The following is a 14,637-nucleotide window of genomic DNA, read 5'->3' on the forward strand; positions in this document are numbered from 1 at the left end:
CTACAATGTCAGGCGGGTGATAGAGCTCCTTAGGGAAATAGCGGAAAGGTCGGGGAAGAAGGCCAGTGTTCACTCTGTCTGCTTGCTGGAGGGTTTCATCCGAGATGTGGAGGAGGCCCTGCCGGCGGCGATAGAGAGCACTGGTTGCACCCGACTGCAAATTGTTGCTCATGTCGGCACCAATGACTCCTGCCGTCTGGGTTCAGAGGTCATCCTCAGTTCGTACAGGCGGTTGGCGGAATTGGTGAAGGCGGAAAGCCTCGCTCGCGGGGTGGAATCAGAGCTAACTATTTGTAGTATCGTTCCCAGAAGCGATCGCGGCCCTCTGGTTTGGAGCCGAGTAGAAGGCTTAAACCAAAGGATCAGACGATTCTGCGGAGATCTGGGGTGCAAATTTCTCGACCTCCGCTATCGGGTGGAGAAATGTTGGGTCCCCCTGAATAGGTCAGGCGTGCACTACACGCCGGAAGCGGCTACAAGGGTAGCGGAATACGTGTGGAGTGCACATGTGGGTTTTTTATGTTAGAGTATTCTCCCCCTAGGCCCGACAAGACGCCTCCTGAGACGCGGCAAGGTAGGAGTAGGCGAAATGCAGCAGGGAATAACAATATTAATGTGCTAATAGTAAACTGCAGGAGCGTCTATAGAAAGGTCCCAGAACTGCTCTCATTAATAAACGGTCACAATGCCCACATGGTACTAGGGACAGAAAGTTGGCTGAAACCAGACGTAAACAGTAATGAAATCCTAAACTCAGATTGGAATGTATACCGCAGAGACAGGCTGGACAGTGAAGGGGGAGGCGTGTTTATAGCGATGAGAAGTGTAATAGTATCGAAGGAAATTGACGTAAATCCGAAATGTGAAATAATTTTGGGTGAAGGTCACGGTTAAAGCAGGCTCAGACATGGTAATTGTATGTCTCTATAGGCCCCCTGGCTCATCAGCTGTTGTGGCCCAGCACCTGAAGGATAATTTGGAAAATATTTCGAGTAGATTTCCCCACCATGTTATAGTTCTGGGTGGAGATTTTAATTTTCCGGATATAGACTGGGAGACTCAAACGTTCATAACGGGTGGCAGGGACAAAGAATCCAGTGAAATTTTTTTAAGTGCGTTATCTGAAAACTACCCTGAGCAGTTAAACAGAGAACCGGCTCGTGGCGATAACATATTAGACCTTCTGGTGACAAACAGACCCGAACTATTTGAAACAGTTGACGCAGAACAGGTAATCACTGATCATAAAGCGGTTACTGCATCGATGATTTCAGCCGTAAATAGAAATATTAAAAAAGGTAGGAAGATTTTCTGTTTAGCAAAAGTGACAAAAAGCAGATTACAGAGTACCTGACGGCTCAACACGAAAGTTTTGTCTCAAGTACAGGTAGTGTTGAGGATCAGTGGACAAAGTTCAAAACCATCGTACAATATGCGTTAGATGAGTATGTGCCAAGCAAGATCGTAAGAGATGGAAAAGAGCCACCGTGGTACAACAAACGAGTTAGAAAACTGCTGCGGAAGCAAAGGGAACTTCACAGCAAAGATAAACATAGCCAAAGCCTTGCATACAAACAAAAATTACGTGAAGCCAGATGAAGTGTGAGGAGGGCTATGCGAGAGGCGTTCAATGAATCCGAAAGTAAAGTTCTATGTACTGACTTGGCAGAAAATCCTAAGAAATTTTGGTCTTATGTCAAAGCGGCAGGTGGATCAAAACAAAATGTTCAGACACTCTGTGACAAAAATGGTACTGAAACAGAGGATTAGAGACTAAAGGCCGAAATACTAAATGTCTTTTTCCAAAGCTGTTTCACAGAGGAAGACTGCACTGTAGTTCCTTTTCTAGACTGTCGCACAGATGACAAAATGGTAGATATCGAAGTAGACGACAGAGGGATAGAGAAACAATTAAAATCGCTCAAAAGAGGAAAGGCCGCTGGACCTGTTGGGATACCAGTTCGATTTTACACAGAGTACGCGAAGGAACTTGCCCCCCTTCTTGCAGCGGTGTACCGTAGGTCTCTAGAAGAGCTTAGCGTTCCAAAGGATTGGAAAAGGGCACAGGTCATCCCCGTTTTCAAGAAGGGACGTCGAACAGATGTGCAGAACTATAGACCTATATCTCTAACGTCGATCAGTTGTAGAATTTTGGAACACGTATTATGTTCGAGTAAAAAGACTTTTCTGGAGACTAGAAATCTACTCTGTAGGAATTGCATGGGTTTCGAAAAAGACGGTCGTGTGAAACCCAGCTCGCGCTATTCGTTCACGAGACTCAGAGGGCCATAGACACTGGTTCACTGGTAGATGCCGTGTTTCTTGACTTCCGCAAGGCGTTCGATACAGTTCCCCACAGTCGTTTAATGAACAAAGTAAGAGCATATGGACTATCAGACCAATTGTGTGATTGGATTGAAGAGTTCCTAGATAACAGAACGCAGCATGTCATTCTCAATGGAGAGAAGTCTTCCGAAGTAAGAGTGATTTCACGTGTGCCACAGGGGAGTGTCATGGGACCGTTGCTGTTCACAATATACATAAATGACCTTGTGGATGACATCGAAAGTTCACTGAGGCTTTTTGCGGATGATGCTGTGGTATATCGAGAGGTTGTAACAATGGAAAATTGTACTGAAATGCAGGAGGATCTGCAGCGAATTGACGCATGGTGCAGGGAATGGCAATTGAATCTCAATGTAGACAAGTGTAATGTGCTGCAAATACATAGAAAGATAGATCCCTTATCATTTAGCTACAAAATAGCAGGTCAGCAACTGGAAGCAGTTAATTCCATAAATTATCTGCGAGTACGCATTAGGAGTGATTTAAAATGGAATGATCATATAAAGTTGGTCGTTGGTAAAGCAGATGCCAGACTGAGATTCATTGGAAGAATCCTAAGGAAATGCAATCCGAAAACAAAGGAAGTAGCTTACAGTACGCTTGTTCGCCCACTGCTTGAATACTGCTCAGCAGTGTGGGATCCGTACCAGATAGGGTCGATAGAAGAGATAGACAAGATCCAACGGAGAGCAGCGCGCTTCGTTACAGGATCATTTAGTAATCGCGAAAGCGTTACGGAGATGATAGATAAACTCCAGTGGAAGACTCTACCGGAGAGACGCTCAGTAGCTCGGTACGGGCCTTTGTTGGAGTTTCGAGAACATACCTTCACCGAGGAGTCAAGCAGTATATTGCTCCCTCCTAGGTATATCGCGCGAAGAGACCATGAGGATAAAATCAGAGAGATTAGAGTCCACACAGAGGCATACCGACAATCCTTCTTTCCACAAACAATACGAGACTGGAATAGAAGGGAGAACCGATAGAGGTACTCAAGGTGCCCTCCGCCACACACCGTCAGGTGGCTTGCGGAGTATGGATGTAGATGTAGATGTAGAAATAGTATAGGCAAAAAAGGAGATATTCCATAGGTCTACATTAATTTTGGCTTATACAGATTTCATTACTGGTTATAAACTTTGCTTATATCCTCATAAAAAATGAGTGACTAAGAACGTAAAAATTGGTCGATTCACTTTCTTTCTTGGTTAAAACTACTTCAAATCATTTCAAAATGATTTCACTGGTCTTGTCAGTCCTCCACAGACGTTCGTTAATACACTTCCGAATTTTCTTCTAATAAATTTTTAAATTTTGCAACACATCTTTCACTCGTGGTATATAGAGGAAACGTTCTGAGCCACGTTTCTTGTATTATTCGTAAGTTATCGACCGTAATATGTAGCAAAACTTTTGACCGTAATCAAATGTTGGCTAATAATTCAAATACTATTATCAACTTGGCTAATAGAGCAGACTTTCCAGTTCTACAAACATAGTCATGGATATAGACTAACAGATTTAAAAAAATCACAACATTTCATACGTTTAGAATGAAATATTCTTTTTTTTAAAATTACAATTATTAAATCTCAGCGTAACTGCTCACCTCTGCCTCGCTCGTTGACTTGCAATAAACAAAATAAACACTAGTAGCATATGTAATTTGATTTAATAATTCGACCTTAGTACACTGAAGGCATTATTTATAAATGACACGAACTCACCTGACGTCACTCAGCTCTCCACGAACTTAGTTCACCGTAACGCTTGTCACACTACAAAAAATGGTTCAAATGGCTCTGAACACTGCTGAGGTCATCAGTCCCCTAGAACTTAGAACTACTTAAACCTAACTAACTTAAGGACATCACACACATTAAACCTAACTAACTTAAGGACATCACACACATCCATGCCCGAGTTAGAATTCGAACCTGCGACCGTAGTGGTCGCGCGGTTGCAGGCTGAAGCGCCCAGAACCGCTCGGCCACATCGGCCGGCTGGAAAGAGGACACTGAAGTCCTGTATGAGGGGGAAGACTTATTTATCTGATGTGATAGAACAACAAACAGGAGTAGATACAGAAGATATAGAGGATCCAGTCTTAGAATCAGAATTTAGAAGAGCTTTGGAAGCATTTGGAGAAGTGGCAACAAAACGACTATTCGCGCTGATGTGTAGAATGTTTGAGTCTGGCGACATTATATCTGACTTTCGGAAGAATGTCATTCATACAATTCTGAAGCGTGAAAGAGCTGACAAGTGCGGAAATTACTGCACAATCAGCTTCACAGCTCACGCATATAAGTTGCTGACAATAATAATACATAGAAGAACGGAAAAGGAAATTGAGGAGGTGTTAGATGACGATCAGTTTGGCTTCAGGAAAGGTGAAAGCACCAGAGAGTCACTTCTGGCGTTGCGGTTGATAATGGAAGCAAGGCTAAAGAAAAATCAAGACACGTTCTTTGGATTTGTCTGACTGGAAAATGCGTTCGACAATGCCAAATGGTGCAAGATGTTCGAAATCTTGAGAAGAATAAGGGTAAGGTATGGGGAAAGACGAGTAATATACAATATATTCAAGAACCAAGGGGGAATAATAAGAGTGAAAAACCAGGTACGAAATACATGGACTAAAAACGGCGCAAGACAGGGATGTAGTATTTCGCTCCTGCTATTCAATTTATACATCGAAAAAGCAATAGTGAAAATAAAAGAAACGTTGAAGAGCGGGATTAAAATGCAAGCTGAAAGGATGTCAGTGTTAAGATTCGCAGACGACATTACTATCCTCAGTGAAAGTGAAGAAAAATTACAGGACACGTCGAATGGAATGAACAGTCTAATGAGTACACGGTATGGATTGAGACTAAATCGAACAAGGGCGAAAGTAATGAGAAGCAACAGAAATTTGAATAGTGAGAAACTTAACATCAGAATAGGTGATAACGAATTAGATGAAGTTAAGGAATTCTGCTATCTAGGCAGAAAAATAACCCATGGCAGACGGAGCAAAAAGGACATCAGAACCAGGCTAGCGCTGGCAAAAAGGGCATTCCTGGCACGAGAAGTCTACTTGCCTCAATTTGAGAAACGAATTTGTTTGAACGTACACGTGGAGCACAGCATTGAATGGTGGTGAAAAATGGGCTATGGGAAAACCGAAACAGGAGAGAATCGAAGCATTTGAGATGACGTCGTACAGACGTATGTTGAAAATTAGGTGGACTGATAAGGCAAGGAATGAGGCGGTTCTGTGCAGAATCAGAAAGGAAAGGAGTGTGTGGAAAACACTGTTAAGAAGAAGGGACAGGAGGTTAGGTCCATTGTTAAGGCATCAGGGAATAACTTCCATGGTACTAGACGGAGCTGTAGAACGGAAAAACTGTAGGGGAAGACAGAGATTGAAACACATCCAACAAATAACTGATTACAAGTGCTATTCTGAGATGAAGAACTTGGCACAGGAGAGAAAGATGACTAAAAAAAAAAAATCTTACATGTCATTTTAGAGACAGGTTTAAGGTCGCAGGTTCGAATCCTGCCTCGGGCATGGATGTGTGTGATGTCCTTAGGTTAGTTAGATTTAAGTAGTTCTAAGTTCTAGGAGACTGATGACCTCAGATGTTAAGTCGCATATTGCTCAGAGCCATTTGAACCATTTTTTCTAGACTTTCCTCATTACTTGAAGAGGTTTCTTTGGCTACAAGGATGGCCATCGAAAGACAACTTTTAGTGTCCCATCTCGGCTGTTTTTGACAAGTATTCACTTGACTACATCGTGCACGATAATTTGGGTCTTATAGGCCATTTTAAAGTGCAGTCTACCAAGAAACAAAGCGAAGATGCGTGAAGTATAGTTTTAGCTTGCTGACGTACAAAAATGATATTTCACAATGGACCGATTAAAATAATTGTACTTACATGTAGGATGAGTCAAAAAGAACTTTACAAATTTGGAATGATATAGATTTATTGAGCAATTTACAGAATCGTTAGATGTGTTATTTTTCATATAAAACTGTCAAGCGTCATTTTGGTTTGATGCGACTAGCATTTGTGATGTGGTAAACATCCCACCGGTAATTAATTTCTTCTCACATTCGATGCAGCTAATTGGGCGTAACATGTGAAGTGGCAGCATAGATTCAGATTTTCAGGTCAATAATTTGTTTGGTAGGGGAGGAAGATACACACGTTCTTTAACGAAACCCCAAGAAAGGAATCGAGTGGTGTCAAGTCTGGGAAGCGAGTTGGCCATCCAGGTGGCATTTCACGGCCAATGCACCGGCGTGGGAAGCGACTGTCGAGGAAACATCAAACTTCCGTGAGAAAATGATGTGGTGCACCGTCTTTCCGGCTGTGAACCAGCCCATCTCAGTCATCTTCATCGATTTGTGGAATTAAAAAGTTTCCAAGCATATCCAGATATGAAACTTCCTGACAGATTAAAATTGTAAACATATCCAGATACACAACATCAGTTACAGTTTTCTCCATGAAGGAAAAATGACAATAAACTTTCAATTTGCTAAGAGCACAAAACATATTAACTTTGGGGCTGTTATTAACATGTTCGAGGGTTGCATGTCGATTTTCGCTGCCCTATATTTACGCTGAGGAGACGTTGCAGGGTTCGTTTCATGAAACCAAAACACACAGTGAGTACGCTCCGTACCATTTTAACTGTGCACTATGTGCCACTGATGGTGGCGAAATTGAGTGCTGACGCTCAACGGGAATCAAACTTGAGGCTGTTTGCTGCAAAATGACACGACTACCGATTCTGTAAGTTATCTCAATAAATTTCTGTAACATTCTACATTTGTAAAGTCCCTTTTGACTCACGCTGTACTGTTACTGAACGGAGGATATAGCCAGTCAGGAAGCGAGCACATATGGCGCAAGCCTTAGAATGAAAACCAGAAAATTTATTGCGTGCAGTAACAATCGGTTTCATCCCTAAAGCCACGTTATAGGACACTAAATGAGTTCACTTTCGTTGTCGGAAGCCAACTGTCAGTTCTGCCTACGCTGGAAACAGTTACAAGAAAGGTACAGCAATATGAATCAGTTTGTCCATAAATCGACACATAAGTCAGAGACGTAACGTACTATCTGCATATTAAAAGATCGAAATTGTAACAAAAAAAACGAAATCTAGAGAAAAGCGTGCCAAGACATCAAATGCGTCTGCATAATACGGTGAAATCCATTCAAAGGAAGGATGTATTTATTACAGTTTTGACGTAAAATAATGAGAAACATTGTTCTGCCATATAGTACATAATTAGAAACATACCTGTGAATACGTAACTACATATACGTGTTTATTTATTTTAGCTACAAAGCGACATTCTGAAGATAGTTTACATTCAAAGTCTGAATTAATACATGACTCGCCATGTAGCACATAAAAATAACTGTCTTGTCGCGTTTTCTTTACATATCGTTACGTTTGTATTTTGGTTACATATAGAGTCCTATAACATGGTTTTGGCTACGAAGATAACTGACTGTATGTCAGTAAGCCTACATATACCTTTTGTATCTTTGCTGTATTTGTTTCCAGACTGCAGTTGAAAGTGATCGGTAAGGCCGAAATTGGCCATTCGCGCAAGATATAATAAAGTAAGTACTTGTCAAAAACAGTCGAGGTGCAAAACTTCAAAATGTCTTTTAACAAATATGCGGCTGTGATACCCAACATGAAGGTAATGATAATGGTGGGTATGTTCTTCCCTCCATGTTCTAGTCGTCAGGTGACGCATCATGTACAACAGTCATTCTGTGAAACATGGATCGTCATGAAGGGTCACGTTTCTTAACCACTAACGTCCCTGGACCTTACCCCTTTAGATATTTGTTTGTGCGGATGGTTGAAAGGCGAAGAGAACAAAGTAAACACAAACGACAAATAGATCGTTCGGGTTATGAATAGTGCTGCTCTCGTAAAAGAACGCGACGACGACCACAGAAGAGCTACACACGGTGTCAAGGGAACTCGAAAGTGCACTGAAATCGTAGGTGGAATTTATGAGAAACAGCTTCGAACTTAATAATTTCTTTTTTTAACACTTTCTGTGAGTATCTATTTGTTGTACATTCCGACAGCAGTATCCGGATACCTATTAATAACTGGACACATAATAAATGGGATATTTTATTCAAATTAGCCTATAATAACATATAAAATGTTTACTATGCCTCTCGAAACTCCCTGAATAGAAGAACAAAGGGAGAAAGTTAAGGTAACTCTTGTTGCCACCAAGAGAAGAAAAAAAATGAATTTACATAGATGATGAATGTCGACCTCCACATAAAGAAAATGAAAAAAGAAGAAATTTTTTAAAAAGTATGGTATTCTAAGAGAAAGGCCAGTTCTAATACGTTTCGCCATTGTCAACAGTAAACTAAGCAAACAAATTTTTAGGGGGATGACCAAGGCAACCAGAGGGCTTAGAAAAAAACATTACATAGATGGATTTAACAAACACATGACACAAAATAAAATTACGTTTAGAGCTTCGATATAAACTTTAAAGGTTTGCATAAGAAGAACAGAAAAAAGTTCAGATCACAAGGGAAAAAAGTGAAATTGGAGAGAGCTACTTTTTTGATCTGAACACCGCTATAGGAAATGGATAGTGGGTAAACGGATGTCGATTTGGAGTAGATACGGGATCCAGTATCAGAATTTGACAAGCCTTTGAAAGACGTGCTGCCAAACAAAGCAGAAGCAACAGATAAATTTTTTTCGGAATTTCTAAAATCATTGCGGAGAATGGTAAGAAGCAGTTGGTCTAGTCAGTTTGCAGACCTACTGTCGGATTTTCGGAATAATATCATACATACGATTTTGAATATAGTAAAGGCAGGCAAACGCAGATCGCGTAATCAGCTTAATAGTTTATGTATAGGGCAAGGATCGAAGAATAAATGACGGAAATGAAAAGAAAGGTTCAGGAGCGGTACTGAAATTAAGACTGTAAGTATATAAATGGTAAAATGTTACGTCTATAGTAAGTTAACGACACCAGAAATGGTTTGGGCTATGACCCATTTTCTTTAGCTCGAATTTGAAATAACCGTTTTCGATCGCTTTCGTTGTGAACTAACGTGATACGCATTGTGACCTGAGTTTCTCCATATGCAGATTAATCACAAAATTCTCAGCTGCCTTAATAGGACGGTCTTGTGTCACAATTGTTTGCTTCATACGGCGCGCATTGTGATCATTGATAAGCCTGAAAAACTGTAAAAGATTCAGTGTCACGTCCTTTGCGTGTTGGCATCATTTTCAGGTTCCTACTTCCGATTTACTACGCACAAGCAGAACGCCGTAACGGCGGTCGCATCTCCCAGTACTTAACTCTAGGCAAAGCTGATAATAGGGGGGAAAAGTGACATGTGGTATTCTACGAAATATTCATTTATGTAAAGGAACTTGGAAGATCTTTTACAAAACGTAAAGTTTTTAGAATTGGCCTTTTGCGAATGTCATGTGGTCGGGGACGATCGCAGTGTGCTGAGGGCTGTCCATTATGGTTGCCAAGTTAATTAAAAATGATGTTCATAGTTCTGTGTATGCACTCCTGGAGTGTCTTGGCATTTGAGCTGATAAATACCACGATATTGTGTTTGTCTACGGCAAAGCTGTCTTCAGTTTCTTTTGTATCGCGTTATCTGATCTGTGGGCTATTTCTGTCATTTTTTGTGTGCTACCAGTCCTGTCAATCGTGTGGTGGGTGTGTACCATCTGTTTGTTGTTGTTGATGACTATGTTCTGTGTGACTGTGTTTGGATGTTGATGATATTGTTTGTTATCGTATTTTTCTTGTCTCTTTAACCTCAGAAAGAGTAGAATATAGACTGATGAGCCAAAATATTATAATCACTGTCCACAGCGAGGCAGGATGCCATCTGGTGGGGTTTGCGGGCACTTGACTCAGTGAGGAATGTATGCAAGAGAAGGAGCGACGAATGTCAAATCATTCTAACGCTGATACGAGTCGGAAATGGGAAAATCCACTGGTGTGTGTGTCTGAATTCCTAAGGGACTAAACTGCAAAGGTCATCGGTCCCTAGACTTACACACTACTTAAACTAACTTACGCTAAGAACAACACACACATCCATGCCCGAAGGAGGACTCGAACCTCCGACGGGAGGGGCCGCGCAGTCCGTAACATGGCGCCTCTAACCGCCCGGCCACTCCGCGCGGCGAAAATCCACTGGTATATGCGACTTTGACACAGAGCAGATAGTTATGACCCGGCGCCGGGTAAAGAGCATCTCGGAAACATCGAAGTTAGTAGACAACAAGGTGCTAGACGTCCACGTCTCTTCAGATAATATGGAGGCCAGCGCTGTCCCTTTGTGTAGCGCAACATTGGCGGCGATTTGTGAAAGACATTACAACAGAATACAATGCTGGTGTAGAAACACATGTTTCCAGGGCACATCGTTCAGTGTACACTGCTGAACATACGGCACAGCAGCAGACGATCCCTACACTTCCGCATGTTGGCTCAACCACATCGTTCATTACAACTACAGCTGGCACGGGATCATCGAGATTGGACTGTGGATCAGTCGAAACGTAAGGCTATGTCAGATGAACCATGTTCCTTGTTGCGCCATATTGACAGTCGCGACCGGATAAGCCGTCATCCAGCCAAATGGCTGCTCGAAACATGCACCATGCCACGTGTGCAGGCCATTGGGTGTAGTGGAAGCTGTGGAGGACATTCATCTGGGCTTCCATCGTTCCAGTGGTAGTAATCGAAGACACCATTACAGGTGTGGACTACGTCAACATTGTCGCGGACTATCCATCCATTCACAATCGCAAGACGCCGATGGCATCTCCCATCAGACTAACTGTCCATCTTACTAGTCCAGAAGCGCTTGGTAGTGAATTCAGATTGATGCCTTGGCCAGCAAATTTGGCTGATCTGTAACCGATGGAAAACATGTGGGACGCCGTAGGGCGCCAGATCCGCGCATACAAGCCACCGGCCATTAATTTACGAGACTCACGTGACCTCTGCAGAGACACCCGATGCCATCTATCTTCTGAAACCTAAGGAAGATTTGCCGAATCCTTGATACAGAATCGCTACCGTACGGCATTCCAGATCTGTCCCAAGTTCCTCTAAGTGGATGATCATAATGTTTTGGCTTATCAGTGTATGTAGGCCTAGTGTGCTCGTACAGTGGCCCACATTGCGAGTTAATGTACGATCTGCGGTGTGCCAGGTACGGCCGACTTCCTGTCGCTGAACCACTACACGACGTGGATGGTGTCCGCCGGGGAGAGCGGCAGCGTTCCATCCAAGGTGCGCGACTCGGGGGCCGTGACGTCGCCCGCCACCGACTTCCCGCTCTCTCTGGGCTCCACGTGGCTCAGGGTAAGCGCGCCGACGTCCACACCTCACCCAACCATCGCTGGAGCACTGCTAATCTACATCTGCGTGACTACTCTGAAATTCACACTCAAGTGCCTGCAGTCGGTTTATCGAACCGCCTGCAGACTGTTTCCCTATCGTTGCATTCTCTAAGAGCGTGTGGGGAACACTTCCGTACGAGCCCCGATTTCTATTATTTTATTATGATGATCATTTCTTCCTATTTAGAACGGGTCCCATGTAATACTTTCGCATTTCATTTAACGCGCTTGCTTTTCTAAGCTGTATCCCTTATACCAGCAGTCCCTAAACTACGACACGTGGCCGTATGTAGTCTGAATCAAGTATTCGTGCGGTCTGCGGTTCTCAGCCGTATTTTACGATGATACACTTCTCGGAACTAGCTGTAGAATCCAAAAACGTCAACTAACATATTTTTGTTGCTCAGTAACAAACAAAAGTACTTAACTGACGTTGATAAATTCGGCTGTGAGGTAAGGAAAACTTAACGCTTACGTCAAAAGCAGAGTGGTATTTAGCGCGGCCGCTGCGAGGTTAATAGACGTGCGAGGATTAATACTGGGCTACTCAAAAAGGAGGAACAGAATTCAAGCATTTATTGCTTCCAAGCAAAAAAATATAGAAACACAATTCCAATGTTTCTGGAAAGAGGAGAGTTCGAATTTTTAGGCATTGAATGTGAGCACCGTGTGTTACACGACAAATATCAAAACGGTGGCTCATTTCCTGCCACGCAGCTGGCCTCTCGTTATCGAACTGACAGCTTCAACAGTGCGATGTTGCAGACTTTCAAGAGTGTAAGGCACAGGGGTGATAAAATGCGGTAAACGCGGTAACCCCACAGATAAAAGTCAGAAGGTGTGGGGTCTGGATATCTCGGAGGTCATCGGCGATGACCTGGTTGTCATCATACCAGAACGTTGGATTTAAAGAGGGGAACAGAAGGTGAACTTCATCGCCGATGACCTCCGAGATCTCCAGACCCCACACCTTCTGACTTTTATCTGTGGGGTTACCGCGTTTACCGCATTTTATCACCCCTGTGCCTTACACTCTTGAAAGTCTGCAACATCGCACTGTTGAAGCTGTCAGTTCGATAACGAGAGGCCAGCTGCGTGGCAGGAAATGAGCCACCGTTTTGATATTTGTCGTGTAACACACGGTGCTCACATTCAATGCCTAAAAATTCGAACTTTCCTCTTTCCAGAAACATTGGAATTGTGTTTCTATGATTTGTAGTTTGAAAGCAATAAATGTTTGAAATCTGTTTCTTCTTTTTGAATTCCTCTATATTTTATTGTTTGTCTTTCAGTGCTGACATTTCAAGAGCGTGTGCAAGTAGCACCGGTCTGCTGATATGGCATGAAAGTCAAACTGAAGTAAGACGGATTCGAGAATGCTCATTACAGAGGAGATCATCTCCAAATATGGTCCAAGTTTCTAAGAAACAATATGAAATCAAATTAATGCTGTTGTAATACAATGCAGTGAGCAAAAGAAAAATGGCATCTAAAACATTTGTGATCGAGCTTCATATTGGAATTACTGTTATTGATTAATATTAATAATTTATATAGGTTGCCAATTAATAGTAATATCGGTAGGGGAAGGTGTAGTAAAGTAGCTGCCTATGTTTTGATCTGAAGAGCGCTTCTGACTGTCAAGAAGTGGTCACGCTAGTTCTAGCAGACATCGCCACTGTTGACAGTGATGTTCACAGAGGAATTTTATTTCGTTATTTCTTAGTAAGACCTGTTTTGGTTTTGAATCGTCGCTCGTCTACTATTCCTGTTACAGCACCCGTATGGAGAAAAATAATTTTTTGACCATATTGGTGTTTAAACAACGTCTTTTGGCCTAAAAATCTAATTCATTTCAGTCTCATAGTTTCTTCTGTGAACCGATGGGGCAAAGTGCCCACACTATTGGTCGGAAGAAGTGGCCAAAAAGAGTAGTGAGTCACACGCGTAATACAACACATAAAACTGACTTCTAAACACTTTTATACCCACAAAACTATCATCCGCCATTCTTTCCTTTGTAACAATTTTCAGTTAATAAAATTATATTACGTAAAACAGTTTCTGTTCTGTTATATTGAGCCTAATACAGAAGTCCGTTTGAAAACGGTCTGCTGTAGCCTCTTGGTGTTGTTTTAGACAGAAAGTCGTGAAGCTGCCTACAAAATGCGCCCGGAAATCAGAACAACAGACATGGGATCCTGTTGTGAAGGCACTGCCCATAGTACCCGTTTAGGTACGGAAAATTTGTCACTGTGTGGTTCCCCAGCAAAATCCTTGTAGTTCCAATATATTATTTTGCGGTCACTTAAAAATAATTGGTGTGATATCTTACGCTGAAGCGCCAAGGAAACTGGTATAGGCATGCGTATTTAAATATAGGGATATGTAAACACGCAGAGTATGGCGCTGCGGTCGGCAACGCTATATAAGGCAATAAGTGCCTGGCGCAGTTGTTAGCTCGGTTACTGCTACTACAGTGACAGTTTACCAAGATTCAAGTCAGTTTTAACATGGTGGTATAGTCGGCACACGAGCGATGGGAAACAGCATCTCCGAGGTAGCGATAAAGTGGGGATTTTCCCGTAAGACCATTTCACGAGTGTACCGTGAGTATCAAGAATCCTGTAAAACATAAAATCTACGACATCGCTGCGGCCGGAAAAAAAATCCTGCCAGAACGAGACGAATGACGATTGAAGAGAATCGTTCAACGTGAGAGAAGCGCAGCGCTTCCGCAAAATGCTGCAGATTTAACGCTGGGCCATCAACAAGTGCCGGCCGGAGTGGCAGTGCGGTTCTAGGCGCTACAGTCTGGAGCCGGGCGACCGCTA

The 14,637-nt window shown here is 42.5% G+C and overlaps 1 protein-coding gene across 1 annotated transcript in view; it reads left to right on the forward strand.

The window, feature by feature from the left end:
• LOC124805060 (myrosinase 1-like) overlaps window positions 1–14,637 on the forward strand; it is a 231,969-nt gene that overhangs the window by 150,543 nt on the left and 66,789 nt on the right. The window contains exon 9 of the mRNA XM_047265484.1: window positions 11,614–11,765. Coding sequence (XP_047121440.1) covers window positions 11,614–11,765 — 152 coding nt within the window. The remainder of the gene's footprint in view (window positions 1–11,613; window positions 11,766–14,637) is intronic.

Source organism: Schistocerca piceifrons, chromosome 7 (genome assembly GCF_021461385.2).
Source record: "Schistocerca piceifrons isolate TAMUIC-IGC-003096 chromosome 7, iqSchPice1.1, whole genome shotgun sequence".
Lineage (NCBI taxonomy): Eukaryota > Metazoa > Arthropoda > Insecta > Orthoptera > Acrididae > Schistocerca > Schistocerca piceifrons.